Raw genomic sequence first — 17,500 nt, forward strand, 5'->3', positions numbered from 1 at the left:
GCAGCCCGTATCAGCGCTAGGGTAAGGATGGAGAGGTGCTGCTGCCTGCTGTGGGGCTCAGATGTCTTCACTGGCCTTTCAAACACTCACATCGCTCTGCTGGTATCATTATCTAGCCAAAGTCTGATGGACCATAAAACCACACTGAAAGTGCAGCTTATATCCTAGCACAGAGGAGTACCAACGACAGAAAACAGTCATAAACCTCTAATTGAACATGATGCTCATACTACACGCACGAAGATCGAAGATGAGATAGAAACAACAGCTTCCACTCCTAAGGAGCAACTTCTGGTTGTCGTTGGGACACTCGCCAGCTTCAGCTTCTCCACCGCTGACAAAGCCCAAACAAGACCCAGTCATGGAGATTTGGAATTGCTCTCTGAACCACACTTGCCTGGAGCCCTAAGTCCCACCTCTTGATTCCTTTAGAGCCTAAACCCAAGCTCTAGTACCACTGAAAATTAAAGGGTCCTTAACTTCTCACTGGATATTTGCTGAGCACTTCTAACCAGGGAAAATTAGGTTTTCAAATAAATGAATGATTACTGAATTACGAAATACATTATGTACTTTTACCAATGAATGTAAACGTGGCTTTTATAATACTGTTTTATAATACCATAATTAAAGGGAGGGGGAATGTAGTGCCAACGATTTATTTAAAAAAAAAAAAAAGTAAAAATATCTCTTAAATAGATTTTCAGTAAAGTATGTACAACAGGTTATATTGGCACTTGTTAGCAATGACCTGCATATGTCATTTGTATGAATACGGCCCTATCAAATGCATGGTGATGAGACACATTTCACCACGCTGCCCTTTATATAGACTCTATTTATACGTGAAGATGAATGAATTGACAAGACAAGAGGTGCGGCATATAGATTTGATATACTGGCATAAATTTAGGATGATCTACATTATTCATAAGCACTGAAGCCACAAATGAGATATGTAACAACATCCAAAATGAGTGTCAATAGAATCTGTTCCCGCAGTGCACCATCGTATATTCCTATCTGTCACATATTCCTTAAAAATTCTCCTTCTAAGAAATCTGGTGCGCTCAGTCTGGAAAGTGATGTTGCCTTGGGATCTGCAATAAGACTTGCCTGGGAGAACAGGCTTTCAGAAAACTGTCTGAAAAGAAGTGGACAGAAAACATAAAGAATTTCCTGCTCCCAAATTATTACTTTTTTTTCCAACCAAGTTGTATCACAGTTGGGGACCCAAAAGTTATTTGGATCAGAGCAATTTCTTGGTGTCTTAAATAAACAGCAAAATCAGAACTAAAACAGTTGAAATATCACCAGTTCAGCAGGCAGTAGATATGACAGAACTGACAAATAAACTAATCCCAAGTCTATTTTTACAGACTGGGATACAAGTCTACATTTTGGAAAACATGTATGAGCTAAAACACCGGATATTTTGAAGCTCACCCGTTGTTAATGCACATTTTTAAAAGGTCTAACTTACTACAAGTGCACCCATCGTAGGATTTGGTTGTTCTCTTTATTACCACAGCACCTCCACCACAAATCTGTGTGTATTCAGAATAAACCCTATGAGTTTTTCAGATGGGTGAAACTGTTTACAGAGTCGTGGTTGTCAGAAACCGAGAAACGGAAGGAGTGTGCAAAAGAGTGGTATAAAAATACTAGAGACTAATGACCACTTTCATGCCAGATACAAACCAGAAGCTCGCCACAGAAGTCCTGAACCTCACGTTTTCACCTGTTAAAATCTCAGTCTGGATTTCAGATGAGTGACCTTCGCGCAAAGATTTTGTTTCCTACCTGAACCATCCAGTCACTCACACCTGTCTTTACATTTAAATAAATACAGAAGTGCTACTGAAGCAGAAATCATAAATAAGGTCGTGCACTGCCAAGTAAAATAAAAAATGTTTACTGTCTTTAATAATTTTCATTTTATGATATATTAATATTATTTAGTTCTATGACTATGAAAGTTTTAAACATGTTCTTTCACTAACGTAAAATAATTTGTACATAAAAACTACCTATGGAAATATTATTTTTTGGTAACTTTACAGTAAAGAAAAGAAAAGAAAAGGAAAGGTACCTGGAATTTCAGCGAAAGCCTCTCCAAGGACGGACACGTGAAAAGGAAGATCTTTCTCTTTCAGTTTCAGCAGGACTTTAAAGAAAGTTTCAGGATCTTTGTCATGTTCCCTTGAAACAAACAGAACTTATCTCAGCATCAGTTATGTTTACTCGTAGATTTCTTAAAAAAAATCAGAACAGTGTTTCTCTTAAATTGTACTTTTGGGGACTAAATGTTTCCAGTGTAATTTCCCTCTTTGCTTATGCCACGTGGTTGAACTTTTTCCTCAACTCAGCACTCGGGATCGAAACTCAGTTTCATCAGATTCTTCTCTCTCTTCCCTGTCTTCAAATGATGCCTTTGCTCTTCAAATTACCAACTTCGAAAGTGAGGAGGACTGATTAATATCTCAGCTCGCTACAGGCAAAATCATCTTAAAAAAAGGGCAGGACAGGAAAGATAACTTTTTTTCTTTTTTCCTGTCAAAAAATACGCATACAATCTCCATTAGACTTTATCTCCTTTTTTTCAGGAGGAATAGGTTAATCACAAACTTTTGGTTAAAATTTAGGATTTCTCGAACTGGAATTTTATGAATCCATGCTGTACTAATGTAAAGCTTCTGATCTATTCAGTGCTTTAGGTAAAGAAGAAAGGAAGAAACTAACACAAGCCATTTTCTACCCTTAGACTTTTAAGGAGGCAACTGGAAGTTAAAACAGAAAGTAAGAAACCTGTACTTGTTTATAATTTCAGCTGAAGATAATATTAAAGGTTTGTATGGGTATGACACTCAACGCCTTGAAACACAAGGTCGATTATCTAAAAAGAAAATAAAAAGCCGATTTGCTAATCTGTCTACTTCACTAGGTGAGAATGAAAGGTTCAAAAGGTACCACAAGATGATCTAAATTTCCCAAATTCGTAACTTATAGTAACAATGAAATAATTCCCCCACTCTAAGGTGAATACTTTATCTTGCATTTAATTACTCTGCTCTGAATTATTGTACTTCAGATGTGCACCATATGTCTTTAAAATATTTTTGTTTTATTTATTATTTAGAAAATTCCACTGTTCTCCTTCCTGTATTAAGGGAAAATCTATAGCTCAGCTGTCCTGGCGTCTTTCTTCACAGACTAATTTCGTAGAGTGAATCTGTAGGTTTGTCACACTGCTATATGAAATATTAATAATTATATCATTCAGGAAATCTGAAGCCAAATGACATCTGCAGCTCTACATGTGTTAATTTCTCATTCAGTCAATATTTTTGGTTTAGGGAATTAAAACAAATTAATCTTACAATTAACGTGTCTCTCCTAGGCTGAGAAATCTTCAGGAACTGTGGAGTTTTCAGAATTAGTTGCGTTTTCTTGAAATAAAGGCAGACAATAATGACTTTAAGAAGTCCTCCATCTCCCAGATTTGTTGTGTTCTCCGTAATAAGGAGGAATGCAACTGCATAAGCTTCATAATTTGTTTCACATCTGTGAACCAGGAGTTTTCCCGGTGGTTCCAGTAACCAAAGTGGATACGAACACCGGCTCGGGGAGAGAATTTCTTCCAGTTGCAAAGATCCCAGAACAGCCTACTGGTTTGTTTGCATTCTCACCTGTTTCTGGTAGGTAAATTATGTGCAGAAACGCATTGCCGGTATTATAGTTCCCTCCAAATTCCCCGCTCAAAGAGTCAAAATGGGATTACAATGGAAGATTCAGACTTGGCTGGAACATCTCTATTGAAAATGTGCAAGTTTGCAAGGAAAACATAACAGCTTTGGTGCTGGGAATCGGTGTAGGATCATAGAATAGTCTGGGTTGGAAGGGACCTTCAAAGGTCGTCTAGTCCAACCCCACTGCAACGAGCAGGGAATTTGGTATAACGTAATTCAATATAATACAATTCAGTGTAATTCAGTACAATGTTTCCTGTTTGCCTCAGTTTCCCCCAGGGGGGCTTTTGTGGGTGCTTTATAAGTGATCCCCAGGAGCTCACCCTGTCTCTGATGCTGAGCTACGCGCATCTCACCCCGAGACGGACCCAAACATCCCCGCAAAACGAGGAGGCAGCCTCGACAGACAGAGCCACGATGCTCACAGGGATCTTTCCAAGCTCTTCACAGCCCCACTATCAGCTTCGCAGTCACCAAAAAAAAAAAAAAAAGTCCTTCCAGCAAAGGATCTGCTTTCCCTCTCCCTTTCCAGAAGAGACCAGGGGTCCCGGAGGCAGCCAAAAGTGGAGGATGCTGTTGGAGCCACATTGTCAAGGAGCTGGCAGGAGAATCCGGAGCCTTACAGCTCGTCGAAGCCACATAAGCTGCACATATTTAGGAAAACTGATAGGAATTGGAAGTTGCAGCTTTGTTTAATAGGTGGGGAAGAACAGAAGGAAAATTTGGCACCCAGAAGGAATGCTGAAAGGGGAAACGTCTCCTCTGCGCTGGAGCCTCCCTGAGGGTTTTTCTGCTGTAGGTGATCCTCCTTCCACAGCCCCTTTTAAAATACTTTGCTTTTACGTGACACTCACAGGTTTTAATGACACGTTTTGTGAACCTTGTAGTTTTTTCTATTTGTGAGTTCATCTTATTCAGTTTCTCAGTTCCTGTGACTCTTCCACACCATGACCATTTCATTTTCCATTAAGACCTACAGAGAGCTTCTGGTACGTGCGCCTACAGATTGCAATATATTATTATCCTTGCAAGTTAGTAAAGGTATAGCTGCTCCTAGTAGAAAGCAATAAATAGTAGAAGACCACCTCTTTACTGCATCAAAAAGAAGAGAGCTCTGCTTCTTGGCTGACATGGAGGAAATCATATACAATCCAGTCTGCCTTACTCAGCAACAACTGCTAAACACACCAGATTGTCATAGCAGTGATCGTGGAAAAAGATGAACACAATATGGAATGTCTGTTCTGTAAAGATCTGCTCAAAATGACGTGCACTTTTGGCTGCATCTGTTGCATTTTTGAGCTTTATTAAACAGTATTAATTATATATACTCCATTTGCTTAAGAAGAACTGCAAAACTGTATAAAAGCCTGATATTAAAATGGAAACTTTTAAGTGATTATGTTTGGGGAAAAAACAAGCTGATTCTAGGGTCTGGCTTTGTTGTTTAGTGTACGTATTTCAAACACTTTTGTATTTCTACTTGATTTGATAGGCATCTGGTAAAGGCAAAAGAACTGGGTAGGAAGATGCTCTAAATTTCACTGTAAAAACATGAAAATATCAGAATGACCAAACTCCAGCTGTAAATGCCACAAACCAGACATAGGCACCATACCTATACTTGGATTTGAGAGCGCTGTGCTGTTGGAGACATTCAAGATCCATGTTTAGGTACTGAACACTAATTTTTTTACCCTTTGTAATCTGAAATAAAACTTTTAAGACTGTCCCTGAAATGGGGATTGGGAGGCTGGTGGTAGCAGCAGCACCAGTACTGAGCTTCCATTATATCTGCCTTGGATTCTCTGTTTATAAAACGGGTGTGATTATTATTTTTTCACCACAGAAGGACGCTGTCAGGATTAATTGATGACTTGACATCCCTCTTTTCAGCCTAAAAATGATTAACAAAAGCAACTTCATAGCGCTACGATGATGCTCCTCTATCCAATCAATGGCAACAGGGTTCAAAACACCTTTCTGCTACTCGGAGGTTTTGTAAATTCAGCCTCCAGCCTTACCCGCTACTGGAACTGGAAGGAGAGTGCACAGAAACCAGCTAAACTGGAGTTATTCCCTGTGGCTGCAGGATCCTCAAGTCCCTGACCAGTGATGGAAAACATATTAAATTAAAAAAAAAAAAGAAAAAAAAAGGCAGATTTTGGCCCTTTACATTATTCAGTGCATATTGATCTCTTGGATTTGAGTGAAACTCATTAAGAGACCCATATGGTCTTCTGTGACTTAAATTTAATTTTTTAATTAAACTTATCATACGTAGCGATAATCGCAGTTATTTAGGATTTGGAGGAAGACACATATAGCTACGCAATGCGAAAGCAGAAGAGTTGGGGAGAAGAGACAGGACTTGTTCGAAGGGGCAAAATAAATGCAGCCTCTTTAAACAAAGATTTAAACCTATGGTTTATGCAAGTTAATCAGCAACATGAAAACGCTAAACCAGGAGAGAAAGTCTTAATATTTGAGAAAATAACATGTAAAGGGTATGTAATGCTTACGATAACAGCAGCCTTGTCGTGCCATCTCTCAAGGTGCTATGTATTCTGAAAGGGTTACAAAAAAAGCTCCGCTAAAAGCAATATTAAAAGGGTCGATCTTAATCTTCTTAGGACATTTAGCATGGGAGCTTTGCAGTGGTGGAGAATCCCAAATTGTCAGGGCAAACAGTCATATTTCATTTTTTGCAGTGCCTTAAAACCAAGCAATTCAAACTGGCTGCATCTCCTTCTGCCTCCACATTTCGTAATATCATTGGAATATCAGACGAGCAAAGGTGTGAAGTGGCAACGCTAAAACAGGTACAAAATCTTCAGAAGTTAAAAATGGCATTTTTTTTTTAATTATATACTTTTCAGAATATATACCAAAAGATAAACCACAGATTTCCCCCTAGCTGCAATTATCGCTAGAAAATGGTTCTCCAACCAGGGAGGAGAGAAAGGGACAGGGGACAAAGCACAGGGAAGGAATGAGGGGCAGAAATGGGGCTGGGGAAGTCCACGAGCATAGAATCGGTAATTAAAAGTGAAGGAGATGAAGTTTCTAAGGCCTTGACGTGGATGACAGTGGTTCTTTAGTTTCAGGAAGGTGAAATATTGAGGAGCGAGCCTGGCAGATGAGATGGGCAAAACAACATAAAGGGGAAGAGAACCACAAGAAGAGGAAAAAAAAATACAAATATTCGAGTTGAAAACTAAAAAATGATGGCATATCCAAACCCAGAGGGAGAAAAGATAAATACAGAGTAAATAGAAGAGAAAAAGGTATAGGCTTAGGAAAATGAAAGAATACAGAAAACTACTCGGAGACAGAGAGAAGCTGCAGAGAGCATTTGAGACTGCTATCAGTGGTAGGGAAAAGGTCAGAAAAAAACAGTAAAGATATAAATTAGGAAGCAAAAATAAAACGGTGTGATCATTAAAGGAGAACCAAAGAGGAAGAGAATCGAGCAAAGGAACGCAGTGGTGTTAGCAGAGCAGCAGTGTGCAGTGAGGATGGAGAACAAAAGGAAAAGGTAGAAAAGGTAGAAAATCCGCGAAATCCCTCCTAAAAGTTTACGTTTTCGAAAGAGCGAAGGTGAAGAAAAGCGTGGGCAGTCCCTGCTGCTGAGCTGCACCTCTATCGCAGCCGGAGCCAGGGCTGGAAGGTGCCTTTATCCCAGTAACGTTCTTCGTTTCGGTGATAACAGCAGGAACTGGAGGTTCTTGACTGTTTGGGCTGATACGGTCCAGGCCTGGGGAGGGTGATGAAGGATGCTACGGGCTGATAAGGGTGACTCATGTGACATCAGCCTCCTGTTGACCCTGTATCCGTCCAGGGCATTTTCAAGAGGAGAACAGCAGCACATCAATAAATGGTGTGGTTTTTTTGCACGCACGCTCTGCTGAAATTAAAAAAAAGGGCTCCGTTTCATGTTAAATCTAACCTAAAGAAAAGCATCCATCATTTTTTCACTGCATTTACTGTACTACACTCTGATGTTTTACGTTAAAGCTTGAGCTCAGCAAGATTTGAATATAGGTTTATTATAACCTAATAGTGTTAGAAAGTAGCAGTTAGTCACAAAAAATAAACCTGGCCTTCAAAACAGAGAATTTCAGCGTTCTGGTCTTTTCCTGACACTGATTTCCCAGGTTTCCCCATCTCTAAGAGAGGGTCTTACAGGAGCTTTCATTTACAGAAATGTGCTGGGGATCAGAGACAGGAGGATAATATTCTTCTTAAAGTAAGAGACTCATGTTACAAGCCTATTCAATATACCAAATGAAACACATTGTAGTCATTATTTTCGCAAAGGACAGAAGGCTTTCCTAAATCAAATGACTTTAATATGCGCTTTCTATGTTAAGATTGGGGGGGAAAAAGACGGACCAAAAAAATTAAAATTCTAATACCAAATTTCTGGTAACAATGCTTATGATAACTGCAGGGAAAGAGCTATTAGAAAAGAAACAAGGGGAAAAGAAATAACTATGAAAATGCAAACATGAAGGAAAAGTTAATTGCTTTCCATTTATTCAATTTATCACAGTATTCTTCCATCTTTTTACATTTCCAATATGAGGTAGGGGTAGACCGTAAACATGTAGTTAAGTCCAATGAGTTTTCTTCTTCAGCTGATACACTTAGAAAATGTCTTTGCTGTAATTGTGCCTCTAAACATTGTCTGGCATCATCAGCATCAAAAGTTACCACAATATCGAATACCCCCTCAGTTAATAGAAAATGGAGTCAAGTAGAAGAAAACGTTTCTGCATAAGAGTCACTGAAATAAAGGACCCTCCAGAATAGATTTTAGCAAGCCATTTGGAGTTCCTACAAACAAAAATGGTCCTGATCCTTTGCCTGCGCTTGCAAAACACCTCTGCAAGCCAAGGAATTAAAAAATGGCACTACAGAAGCAAAAAGCAGCCAAACAGTACTGGCAAATACACTGTTTTATTTTCTATTATAGGCCATGACGTATTTACAGTGAGGAGTGTGTATTTTACCTCCTGATTTTTTCAAATTGCTGGCCTGAGAAAAATGGGTGGCGTTTTGCTTTACGCTGGAAAAGCATTTTCTCCTATCTTGCGTTATCTAGAAGAGATTCATAAAAAAAAAGAACCTTGGGAGTTTATTGTTTAGATTCTTCTTCTTCTCCCCCCACAATTCGCCAAAGAAAAAAACCTCAAAATAAAATATTGCGTGTTCTCTAACCAAAGAAACCTCAGGATCAGCATCAGTCATTGCGCCTCCTGTTTGTTTCCTAAAGAGAGATTAACCTTTGAAGAGAAAGACCAGTGTTTGGTCTCAGTTACCTTGGTGTAAAAATCAATGCACTTTTATTCGCATGCCTTTTCATTTCTTTTATTCCAACTTAGAGAACCTGGCTTTTCACAAGTACAGGATTCAGATAAAAAAACCCACTTTGCTCAAATTTGCAACACAACCCAATAACGGCTACGAACTACCCCCAAATAGTTTCTTTAAAAAAAACATATTAAAATTAACTTCCTTTTCTGTTCCAAAGGTAACATAACAAATGGTTTCCTGTTGTTGTGAGGCAAGATAAAATAACCTGAGTCATCCTGACAGCCTTGATAACCATACACAATATGTCCTATTGTAATTCAACATGCTATAAAAAAGTCATGTCATGGTAATAATAAATGACTACGGACATGGGAAAAAAAAATGTACTCAGGTAGTCACTTGGAAGAACAGAAGATTCAAATGTAAGTTACTACATAAAATAAACTACATCACCAAACATTTGCCTGAGAATGGCACTCCCACCATACAAAACCTTGTGGCCCCTCTATGATTTCCATGGGGGACTCACATCACCAAACTATAATTATTTAATACTCCACCAGATACAGTGCCTGGGTCAAAAAAAAAAAAGTCCTGGTCCTTACTGACTAATGCCCCAATAGGAATTAGCTCAGGTACCTACTATAACTCATTCTTTTTGGATCTGTGCAGTTGTCATCGCCAAGGCTGAAGCTCCTAAGCAGGAACTTTCTTGGCATCAAGACCAAGGCTCGAAACTCATTATTCGACAAGATTAAAGTAACTACAAATCTCACCGCTTTCGGAACAAGAAATCAACTCATTTCATTGAGGCAGTTTTTGCACAAACGCACCTGAGAAAAAGCGGAGATTAGAGGACAAAGGGAGGGGGAAAAAGGGTGAAAACATGGAGAAAAGGAAAGCGGGGAGGACAAGAAGGGAAAGGGGGAAGAGAGTCAAACTTGCAGTGCAGTAAGAAGAGGAAACTAATTAAAAAGCTTTGAAGGAAGAAACATAACCCCTTATTATTGGCGAAAATAAGGAAGAATACTAAATAATTTGCTTAGGAAATATTGGATTTTTGTCTCCTGGAGAGTATTCACACACTTGGGTCAGGGCTACTGTGAACTACAAAGGGAGCTGGTGGCACCATCTGCTAAGTTTGCCTGGGACTTCTTATTAGAAAACTTCTCTCCTTTTTTATGACGTTTCCCAAGACTGAAGCTATTTTGGACTATAATCTTCTAGAAAAATTCTGCTGAAAGTTCTCCAGAACATCCAAAGAACAAGATCTAAAAAAAACCCAAACCCAACAGTACGCAGTAAAATTGCAAACCATATCTTGCAAGTATTAAATTTCAAATAAGCCTTTTAAGTATTTGGACCTCTTTTCGGTTTAGAGTAAGAACTGAATATTTGGATGTGTTTGATTTTGAGTCAAAGGTACACTTTTTGTGTTGGAAGTCTTCCTGAAAACACACACAAGCCTTTGGAAAATTTCTTTTTGTGCCTGGTCACTGAATGGTCCACATGGCTTGGGCAAGACAGTCCTAGTGGTGCAGGTCAGGCTGCTGAAACCCAGGCAGGATCTGACATCTGAAATGAAAACACAAATCCTGTCTTCACTTTCAATGCTTCCTCTGCTGAATTCAAAATAAAATCACTGGACTTTGCAGAATAAAGAACTGTTTTATATGCATTGAAAATAAGGAGCAACAAGAAAATGTAAGATTTGGTTAAGAAAATAAAGCAGTATAGGAGATGGGTTGAAGAGGCTTTTCCAGTTTGACTGAAACTCTCAGATGCAGATGGGAATAAAGCAAAGGGGACAAATAAGATCTGATCAATACGACTAGTTATTCAAGAACAGCATGGCAAAAAAATAGTGAACTGAAACAAGAAGTAGAGAAGAAGGGGAAAATATGTGACATGAGGCCAGTTCATATGGGAAAAAAATGAATAAGCTGAATAAGGACACCAGTATAAGAGACCATGAGGACAACACGGTCAGGTTGGACAATGGAGCTTAGGAGAAAACAGGGACCGATGTGTTGCAGAAGGTCCCTTGCACAGACAGGGAGGATGACTGAAATGACAGAGACGGAAAAAGGTTAAGAAAGTGGAGAAGAGAAAAATCAAATGTGTATTTGCTTCACAGGGAGACTATATAGGAGAACAGGAGGCTGAGGGGAGACCTTACTCTCCACAACCACCTGAAAGGAGGTTGGAGCATGGAGGGTGTTGGTCTTTTCTCCCACGTAACAAGTGATAGAACAAGAGGAAATGGCCTCAAGTTGCAGCAGGGGAGGTCCAGATTGGATATTAGGAAAAAATTCTTCACGGAAAGGGTTGTCGGGCATTGGAACAGGCTGCCCAGGGCAGTGGTGGAGTCACCATCCCTGGAGGGGTTTAAAAGGCGTTTAGATGAGGTTCTTAGGGACATAGATTTAGGTTACGGTTGGACTCGATGATCTTAAGGTTCTCTTCCAACCAAAATGATTCTATGATTCTAATCTATGAGGTGCCCAAGGAACTGAGCGTAGCAAAGAGAACAGGAAGAGGTTTGAAAGGCCAAGACAAAGCTTGGGTGAATGGAGAAGAAAAGGACTGTTTTGATGGCAATAAGTGGAAAAGCGTGAGCCCCCTTCCCTCAGGGCTTTAGACCCACCAGTTCACATGCGTTTCTGCTCAGACTTGGGTTTTATAGTTGTACCAGAGAAGAAAAACACCACAAAATGAGTTTCCCATCATGGAAAAAGGAAGAGCCAAGCTTACCAGAGTTTACAGGGCAAACTGATACTTCTCTTAAATGTCCAAGTGATGCAGTTGCAACCTCACATTAACTCAAAATCAGTTTTTCAACCATGGCTGAAACATTTATTATGACAGGCTTCAGATGAAGGCACTGAAGCAGTTGCCCTATGAGCACCTGGGTGGCACAGAGGCAGTGAAGAAAAGAGGTTTCTGCATTTGATATTTTAAGCAGAATCTTCCTGGTATTTAAGCTTTAAGGTACAGGTCCATCAGAGTGCAAAACCATCCCCTGGAGCAGAAAATAGCTCACGGGGCTTGAATTTTGCTTTTGCTGCAGGTAACAGTGCTCTGACAGCCTGATACCAATGGTTCACTACTTGCAACCCACGTAAGATGCCGATTCAACCTTGATTTACAGGAGTGGAAAAAGGGTTTACACCAGATTGCTCTAAACGCAACAAGAAGCAGAATTGGGCATGGAGCTTAAATATAGAAAAGAAAGAAGAGTGCTTAGTAGAAGTGAAAGAACTAAGTGTATTTGGGGAAGCAGTGGGTAACAAAAAAAAAAAAAAAGTTTTATTTTAATACGATTCTTTTACAGCCTATTAAGTTCTCTAGTATCAAAATGAAGTCTGCTAAAAGTTAGTAAATAAAGGCTTTCAGGAGAGCTTTATTAAATCACTTATGACTTATCAAGTTAAAACTCCCACTCATATCTTAATAAAACTTTCAGAGAATATATTTAATTTTCCTGGAAATCAGAAGCCAATTACTAAGTAGAGGGGTTACTGTCTGCTATGCCACCGATTGGCTTTCTGTAAATAGAATATTTACCAACAACTTGGATTTAGTTCCTTAAAGTTTCAGTTTCTGAAGGTCAAATAACTATGTAACTGCTTAATAAAGAAGCAAAGAAGTACCTCTAAATATCTCCAAGCTCTGATGGGCTTATATTCTGCTCCTTAGGTGAGGTATTAGCAAAGCTTATTTATTTTCATTTCCAAGGCTTTTATTTGCTCATTCCCTTGTGGTAAAGCTGATTTCCATGATGATTCCCTTCTTAATTTTAATACCCTTTTTACTCATCATATAGACATAAGAATTTTCCATAAAATAATGAAACCCTTCCAAAGGAAATGAAGACAACTAAGAGAGGAAAGTAAACTACAGCTTACTTTTTTTTCCTTTTCAATTAATTGATCCACTGTCATATGCATATATGAAAGATTTTTTTTTTTAATGAAAGGAAAATAAGGTTAATTAACATAAAACCCCTCACTCCTTGAGACGTTGAATTTTGTATTTTATCCATGCTGCCTTAAGTGCCTTGATTTCCCAGTAATGACCTAGTTCTCCTAATGAGTAACATTAACCCCTGGCTGTAGCTGTCCAGGACTTAATTGTCAACTGGAGCTGAAATAGGAGAGTTTGCCGATCAGCAGGTATGTGGTATATTAACTCATGTCATTTCAGACCCTAATAAATAAATCTGTTGCTAAGGCAACAGGAGCATCAGCTGTATCACTTTTTCCTTTTTTTTTTTTCTCCCCCTTCTTAAAGGAAACTGCCTTTCACACCGAGCTTTTAAAAAAAGGAAATTAACTACATGTAACCATAATTAGAAGAAACATCGTTTCTCATCTCAGAAACATCTATATTAATGAAAAAAGGCGTTCAAAAAGAGGACTGCTTTCTGCTGCGACGAGGGTGACTGAAATGATTTCCCTCCACTGAGGGAATGCAATTTGAAGTGTACGTCTGAGCGAGAACAGATCACAAAGTGTTTCAGTTCTTTGTATTTCTGAGAGATTTCCCCTCTCCTTTAGTGCACTGCTGATGCCAACTGAGCAAACTGCTTCGACTGTTAAACAGGAGCCCAGAAAATTGAAACCAGAGGAGAAAAAAAACACCACTCAAACCCAAACACCTCCGCTAACCTTCTGTGAATCTGTCGATATGACGGGCGGACATGCAACCTTTTGGAAAGCTAAAAAACACCCCATTTTCAGCTCAGCAGAACTACCCGCTAATGAAAATCAAAGTACCTGATAGAAACACAGATGCCATGGCTCCCCCCTGTCCCGCGGAGGCAGTCACCTGGTTCTTGCATGGGGAAAGCAAGAGGAACCTGGGGCAACATAAATACGCGTGATTTGGTGAGCAAAAGCCGGTAACTCGCCTCCTGCCTCAGTTTCTCTGCCTCTAAGATCAGATCCCGAATATTCCTGTTTGAGACTAACTAATTCAAGAATTTACAGAGCAGCAAGGTGCATACAAGTGCGGGTAGTACAAATATTTTTGTCTTCCATAAGGTTTGGGAAGGGAGATCTCAGTACTCGTTATTTAGGTTAAGATGCACTGCTGAGGTCTCTCAGCACCTCACAGGTGAATGTCACAGCCCTCACTCAATTCTTGCCATTTTATCACAGGATGAAGTGTCTGTCTTCTAATTTTCAAAACTTTTACGTTTAGTTTGTAACTACGGAACAGTTCTTCTGAATCTCTAGTTGCCCGCATCTCAATCAGAGACCAGGTAGGAAAGGAACTGAAGAGAAGTTCATAAAGCAAGTTATTGCTCTTGGAACACTTCCTGGAGGCTCTGCCCACACTACAAACATCTTAAACTACTCAAAATTATACCAGGCTTTTTAGCTGAAGAATACAGAGGTAATATAAAGCATCTTTTTTGCAATTATCAAAATTAGAGATGTTTTCTCCTCTGGACTATCAACTTCTTACAGTCCTTTGAGAAAATGGGCTTTAAGAAAGATGGAAAAAATGAAGGAGAAGGTTCAAACCTGAGAAGTCTTGATTACACGCTGAACATTTCTACAAGCTCATAAAAACAGCGATGAACGAATAGTGCATCTTCCACTGGAAGGGTTCAATACCCCAAATCCCCAGCCATGGGAAGAAATTTCAAGGTTAGACTTCACTGAGCGAACAATCAAAGAAGAGACACTTCCAAACTGCCCTTCCAGTTAACATTTAAATCTGAACTTCTCAGAGTATTTCATTGACTTTCTTATTTGCTACTTAGAAAAAAAAAAATAATATCTGCTCTCAAACTTAACTTCAGCTTGCATGAAAGTGAAGTTATACTATTTTTTGCTTCAGATATTGAAGAAGTGAGGGTGTCAGCTTCTACTTAATCAGATGTCTCTACATCACTTTCATGGCACTGGTTCATTCCCCACATGTCATCTGTATTGCACCCCTGGCGAAGAGAGTTTTCTTTGGGAGTATTAGACAGTTTTTCTTAGAGCTAAAAAGTTTCCACTTTGAAATTGTTATTTTACACCTTTTTATCATATCTGGTACCTTTTAGTCAAGGCTGTAAAAACACTTGCATTTTAAATCTTTGGTTTTGGTCCATCTTATCTATCCACCGCAATCACCTTTTTGGATTAAATCTGCCAGAATCACTTGCTTTTCACAGATGAGGTTTCCCTGCAGGAACTCACTCCCCATTCGGCACAGATCTAGAGCCAAACCTTCCACTGCTTTCCCACGCAAAGGAGCAGAACAGACCCTGCCAGCTGGGATTCCCCTGAAATGGGGGATTTACTTTCCTTTGACCACACACAACCTCTGCCCCCCTCAAACGACACTGCATGAGTGGCCACCCAGCCTGGAGGAACAGGACCACAGTCTTTCTTCTATGAGGACAGGCTGAGAGAGTTGGGCTTGTTCAGCCTGGAGAAGAGAAGGCTCCGGGGAGACCTTATTGCAGCCTTTCCCTACTTAAATGGGACCTGTAAGAAAGATGGGGACAGACTTTTTAGCAGGGCCTGTAGCAATAGGACAAGGGGTGATGGTTTTAAACTAAAGAAGGGGAAACTCAGACTAGATATAAAGAGGAAATTTTTTTACACTGAGGGTGGTGAGAGCCTGTCCCAGGTTGGCCAGAGAGGTGGTGGCTGAACCATCCCTGGAGACATCCCAGGCCAGGCTGGACGGGGCTCTGAGCAACCTGAGCTGGTGCAGATGTCCCTGCTCATGGCAGGGGGGCACTGGGGGACCTGCGGAGGGCCCTTCAACCCAAACCATTCGATGATTCTACATATTCTCTGCAGGCTGTTTACAATGTTGAGGATGACTGTTGAGGCTAATAGCACTTACGGGTACTCCAAGGTGATTTCTAGGTGAAGCAACTACTCTTTCATCTTTTGCTGTCTTGCCATACTTGTGTCTGGATGGGATAAACTTTGGTTCAAAATATTTGACGGCGTGACTAAAATATGACTTCACAGTATTCTCAAATGTTATCTATATTAAATAGCTTTGAATTCTGAATTCAAAGGCAAACAGTAACTACACAAATTCTGTATTGCACTGCCAAGATGAAGAGGAACAAGGCACTACTATCAAAAAAACACCTTTCCAGGCTTCTCTCCCTCACTTCTTCAGCCCCTGGACTTCGTGATACTCTACATTAAAAATAAGCAACTGGGCACAGCACTATCTCCGTACACACCGTTTTCCCTTAGACCAGAAAACTTCAGATAATTGTTACAATCTAGATTTTTTTTTTTTTTCTTCCGAATTTCCTCATCGTGACTTCTACCACCGTTCCTCCCGCTCCTGTCTCTCCTGCCCCACGTCCTTCTCCAAGCTCTTGTCACACGCTGGTATGTACGGACGCATGATAACGGGATAACGGGCTTATCTGATCTTTCACGTGAATTGATAGCAGCTATTTGTTTGCATGTGTGTGTAAATTCTCGCCGATTCCCCGTGTGATCTTTTATCACACGCGTACAATTAGGGGAAGAAGAATCGATTTTTGACAACTTTCTCTTATCAAGTCTTTAACTGCTGAGATGATACAGCGCATGCAGGGAAGAAAGAAAAACCATAAGGCTCGGGTGAATGTCTTGAGTTAAAAGACGCACTGTAGGTCTTCTCCATGAAAAAGAGAAATAAGGAGGATCCAATCTTATAATAAAATGATGTATGTGTCACCTGGATGACGTAACCGTGGTTGGGATGCAGTGGGTTTGCCGTTTTGCACATCCACTGTCAACGCTTGTGTGCAAGAAGAACTGAGGAACAAGTCGGTGTACCCCAAGTAGAGCAAAACCAGCTTTGACAAGTGTCTGTGGCCTTGTTGGGGGTCACCGAGAGGGAATAATCTACACATATAGATGCTGATGGGTTAGTTTTTGGGGAGAGAGGAGGATGAAGCCACACTGGTCAATCCCATCTCACTGTACTCACAGTTCACCCAATGAGTATTTTATCGCCTTGCGATGAAAACCAATGGGACAGCACAAAGTTCTGATCAAATCTGGAAACTCTGTCCATTCTGCTCTCCATTTCCAGCCAAGCCCACGCACACAAAGCGAAGAGCAACTCCTTGGCACAGCCCTTGCAAGAAAGCAGCTCGGAAACCCAGCAGCCTTTTATCTGGAATCTTTGCCCATAACTCATTTCTATTAGCAGCGCCTTGCTATAGATGTTTATAACAAAACATTCAAGACTTGGTGAGAAAGGAGAAAAATCACTCTGCGGAGAACCTAGCAACTCTGCTAAAATACCGTCAGTTATTTATCTGCCGCCGGCAGAGGTTGCACCCTGTAATCCTCGACAGGCGCGGATTCGGGGGGGATGGAGAGAAGGGGCAGGGATTGCACGGAAGGGCCTGTTCTCATGCAAAGACATTTTAACACCGATTTAAAGCGAGAACACGTCTGCTG

The 17,500-nt window shown here is 40.2% G+C and overlaps 1 protein-coding gene across 11 annotated transcripts in view; it reads right to left on the reverse strand.

Moving 5' to 3' along the window:
* Window positions 1–17,500, reverse strand: part of GTDC1 (glycosyltransferase like domain containing 1) — a 184,366-nt gene that overhangs the window by 16,050 nt on the left and 150,816 nt on the right. For all 11 annotated transcript variants that reach the window (XR_010606382.1, XM_065637514.1, XM_065637517.1 and 8 more), the window contains one exon: window positions 2,093–2,202. Coding sequence is in view for 10 of the 11 variants with exons in the window: in XM_065637514.1 (XP_065493586.1) it covers window positions 2,093–2,202 (110 nt within the window). In the remaining variant the exon portion in view is untranslated. The remainder of the gene's footprint in view (window positions 1–2,092; window positions 2,203–17,500) is intronic.

This window comes from Caloenas nicobarica, chromosome 6 (assembly GCF_036013445.1).
Source record: "Caloenas nicobarica isolate bCalNic1 chromosome 6, bCalNic1.hap1, whole genome shotgun sequence".
Taxonomy (NCBI): domain Eukaryota; kingdom Metazoa; phylum Chordata; class Aves; order Columbiformes; family Columbidae; genus Caloenas; species Caloenas nicobarica.